The sequence below is a fragment of the Habropoda laboriosa genome, unplaced genomic scaffold, assembly GCF_001263275.1.
Source record: "Habropoda laboriosa isolate 0110345459 unplaced genomic scaffold, ASM126327v1 scaffold380, whole genome shotgun sequence".
NCBI classification, from domain to species: Eukaryota; Metazoa; Arthropoda; class Insecta; order Hymenoptera; family Apidae; genus Habropoda; species Habropoda laboriosa.
Genome location: NW_017100498.1, coordinates 65,994 through 69,450, shown reverse-complemented (window position 1 = coordinate 69,450; position 3,457 = coordinate 65,994). Strand labels below are relative to the sequence as shown.

The 3,457-nt window shown below is 39.3% G+C and overlaps 1 protein-coding gene across 1 annotated transcript; it reads right to left on the bottom strand.

Moving 5' to 3' along the window:
- Nucleotides 1-206: 206 nt before the first annotated feature.
- Nucleotides 207-1,790, bottom strand: LOC108576116 (piggyBac transposable element-derived protein 4-like). The gene is given in 2 exon segments (XM_017939046.1): nucleotides 207-890; nucleotides 1,038-1,790. Coding segments are annotated over 2 exon segments (1,437 nt in total).
- Nucleotides 1,791-3,457: the final 1,667 nt, after the last annotated feature.

Here is a 3,457-nt window from a genome sequence, read left to right as displayed (position 1 = left end):
TAAAAAGCCATTTAATTTTTATTATAAACATTTTTTTATATCTACTATAGTTTTAAAGATATACAGGGAAATAGGGTAACACTTATCTTCATTGAAGAGCTGCTTTCACCCCGAAGAACCGAAATTAGGCCAAAAAAAAATTGCCCGATACTTCTGTTGAGGTCTCCTACAAACCCACAAAGTTTAAAAAAATCGGATATTTCAGGTTACCAAAGTTCCCTTGTTAGACATGCAGGGTGGTTATCACGAAGCATGCATGACTGCGCAAGCGGGAAAAATGCGTTGATGAACTCTAAGACTATACTAGAAGTCAAATCTATTGACCGTTCAAGGTTTATCAGGGGTAAATTCACTACACCCTCGCCGCTCGAAGGCTCACAGTTGTTACCTATATAATAATCTTTCAACTCTCCGTCGTAACATCGAGACATTACAGCTGATCCCTCAGGGATTGTGATGAATCTAGAAATCGAAAAATTATATTTTTTAGAATATTTCATTCCTTTGTCCCTGAAAGAGCACATCAATACATTTTCATATGCCATGTATTTCGCTTCTCCTACGATTGCTTTCTTAGCTTCTGGAGGAATCTCTTTTCTGTTACGTCTAATTGTTCCAGTTAGATATGTATTTTGTTTCAAAAGGGCTTTGGCCAAGCGTAAGCTTGTGTAAAAATTATCTGTAAACAGATGATAGCCTTTGTGCAGATAATTTCCAATTGAAAGCAATTTTTGCGCAACCGTAAATCCAAGACCATATTTTCGTACTAAATCTCTGTCATCTGTATTTTTAGCTCCTTTGTAGCAAAAAAAATCCAAGCAATATTTAGAAATCGAGTCGCACAACATCCAAAATTTGATCCCCCATTTATGGTGTTTTTTGTTTGGGATGTATTGTTTTATGGCAGAATGACAGTGAGTACCAACTAACGACTCGTCGATAGATTATTGTTGATTTGGTATATAACAATATTTAGAAATCGAGTCGCACAACATCCAAAATTTGATCCCCCATTTATGGTGTTTTTTGTTTGGGATGTATTGTTTTATGGCAGAATGACAGTGAGTACCAACTAACGACTCGTCGATAGATAATTGTTGATTTGGTATATAATGCCGCTGAAATACAGTATTTGCATGTTTGACAAGCATATCAAACCTGCCACATGGGTCATAATTCGGATGGCCTGGTTCAAATAATAACGTATTGTCAATCAAGTGAGAAAACTTCAAAATCAGTTGAAACCTGTCCCTTGAAAACATTGTCCTAAACCATGGTATATGTCGGGAACCTTTTATCCAATAACTATCAATTGTTGGCCTTCTCGTAATCCCCATTTCGAGTAAGACTGCAATAAAGGCTTTTATTTCGTATATTGTTGTCGGCGTCCACTTTTTTGCTCAAGAATTATTCGAAACAGTGTGCGAGTCAAAAAACTGGGTAGCATATCGATTTGTTTCCCTTACGATGGTTTCAAGCAGTGATGTGGTAAAAAATAAATTGAAATATGTTATGGGTGTAGCATCGGGGGGAGGCGCACATCTAGGTCCAGGAGTCTCGAAAAAATTATTTGTTGCTTTGGAAAACACATTTGTCGGAGGAATATTCGTAAAAGTTGGTGTTTCTTCTGTTTCTGAAGATGAAGATGAGATAGTAGACTCACTTTCAATCCTCAGTCTTTTTCTTTGATGAGTTATAATAATGCTATCATCACTACTTCTGTCTGTTCTTTCACCATCCTCAGAATCACTAGCAATCGAATCAACGTCCGAAATAATAGCCCGTGACATGGTTATTTTTTAAAAATAATATATAAAAACGGTAAAAAGTTATTTTAGAATACACTCGTGTTACAAAGTACGCGTGAGGTCAGACTGTTCACTCCCACGGAGCAACAAAGAAACACTGAAACACGCAGCGCAAAAGCGCTTTTGCGCCGCGTAGCAGTCAAACGGTTAACTGTATAACTGTTTGCAAGGTGAGAAATGCATTGCTTAATAAATGGTAGTTTGGTCTTACAATGAAGATCTGAAGTGGAGTGATCACGCGGGAGGTTGAAGATGATCTTAAGAGGCTTGTTCTGTAGACTCTGAAGACTCTGGATGTGAGCGCGCGCGGCAGCTGACAAAATCTGGGCGCCGTAGAGCATTATTGGGCGGATACAGGCCGAAAAAATTAAAATTTTTAAATCTATTGGGAGTTTAGATGATGGGGAGGTCAGGACTCTTGCTGCACCTATTGCAGCAAAAGCTTTTTTATGCCTATCCGCGATGGCATAGTAATTAAGTTTAGAATCGATGGTAACTCCAAGGTAAGTGATATTGGTAGACCAAGGGATGCAATTGTTACTTAAGTATAGGGGAGGGATTCGAGTTTGGATGCCTCGCTTTCTTGTAAACAAAATGGCCTGTGTTTTACCGCAACTCAGGGACAGTTTCCAGTCCGCGAAAAACTTGAGTAGGAGGATGAGGTGATTCTGCAACTTAACCACTAAATTTTTGTGGCATCGGCGTACAGGGCGAGAGAGGTGCTCGGCGAAACAGGGAGATCATTAATATAAATCAGGAAGAGCAGAGGGCCTTGAGGAACTCCAGATTTAATATGCAATAGAGGAGATTTGTCTTGGCCGAGTTGAACATAGAAAGTACGATTGGTTAGATACCAGTGAATGAGTTTAATAATACAAGGATGAAAGTTCAATTTAATTAATTTGTAGATAAGACCGTTATGCCAAACCGAGTCGAAGGCTTTCTGGAAGTCCAGGAGAACCATAGCCGCGAATCGGTTTGTGTTCATGTTATTGGCATGGTGCTGTGCCACCCTGATGAGCTGTTGCACGGTGGAGTGGGATCTCCGAAAACCAAACTGATGGTCAACCAGGATGTTGTTCTTATTAATGTGATCGTTGCCGATAGCGGGCAAGAGCATAGTCAAACAAGTGTTGCATAAATGCATTAGTTGTTGCAAATACAATCCCAAGACACCACAGTACATAATGGGGAATTTACCAAAAAATAGAATTATACAAACACGTCCATTTGAAGCCGTAGGAATCGATTACTGCGGACCCTTTCTTATTAAAGAAAAGAAGTTCAGAAACAAAACCAAATTGAAATGTTACGTCGTAGTTTTTGTTTGCTTCGCGACGAAGGCGATATACATTTAGAATTAGCGACCGATTTAACAACGGAATCGTGTCTAGGAGCGCTCAAACGATTTGTCGCGAGAAGAGGAAAACCGCGTCATGTATACTCGGACAATGGCACTAATTTCGTAGGCGCAAAAAATGAAATTATACAAATTCGTGCACTTCTACTATCCGACGAATATAAAAACAGACTTCGGCAATTCCTAACGCAGGAAAACATTGAGTGGCATTTCTCTCCTCCTCGTTCTCCACATTTCGGCGGTCTTTGGGAGGCTGCAGTTAGATCATTTAAAAAACATTTGCATAAAA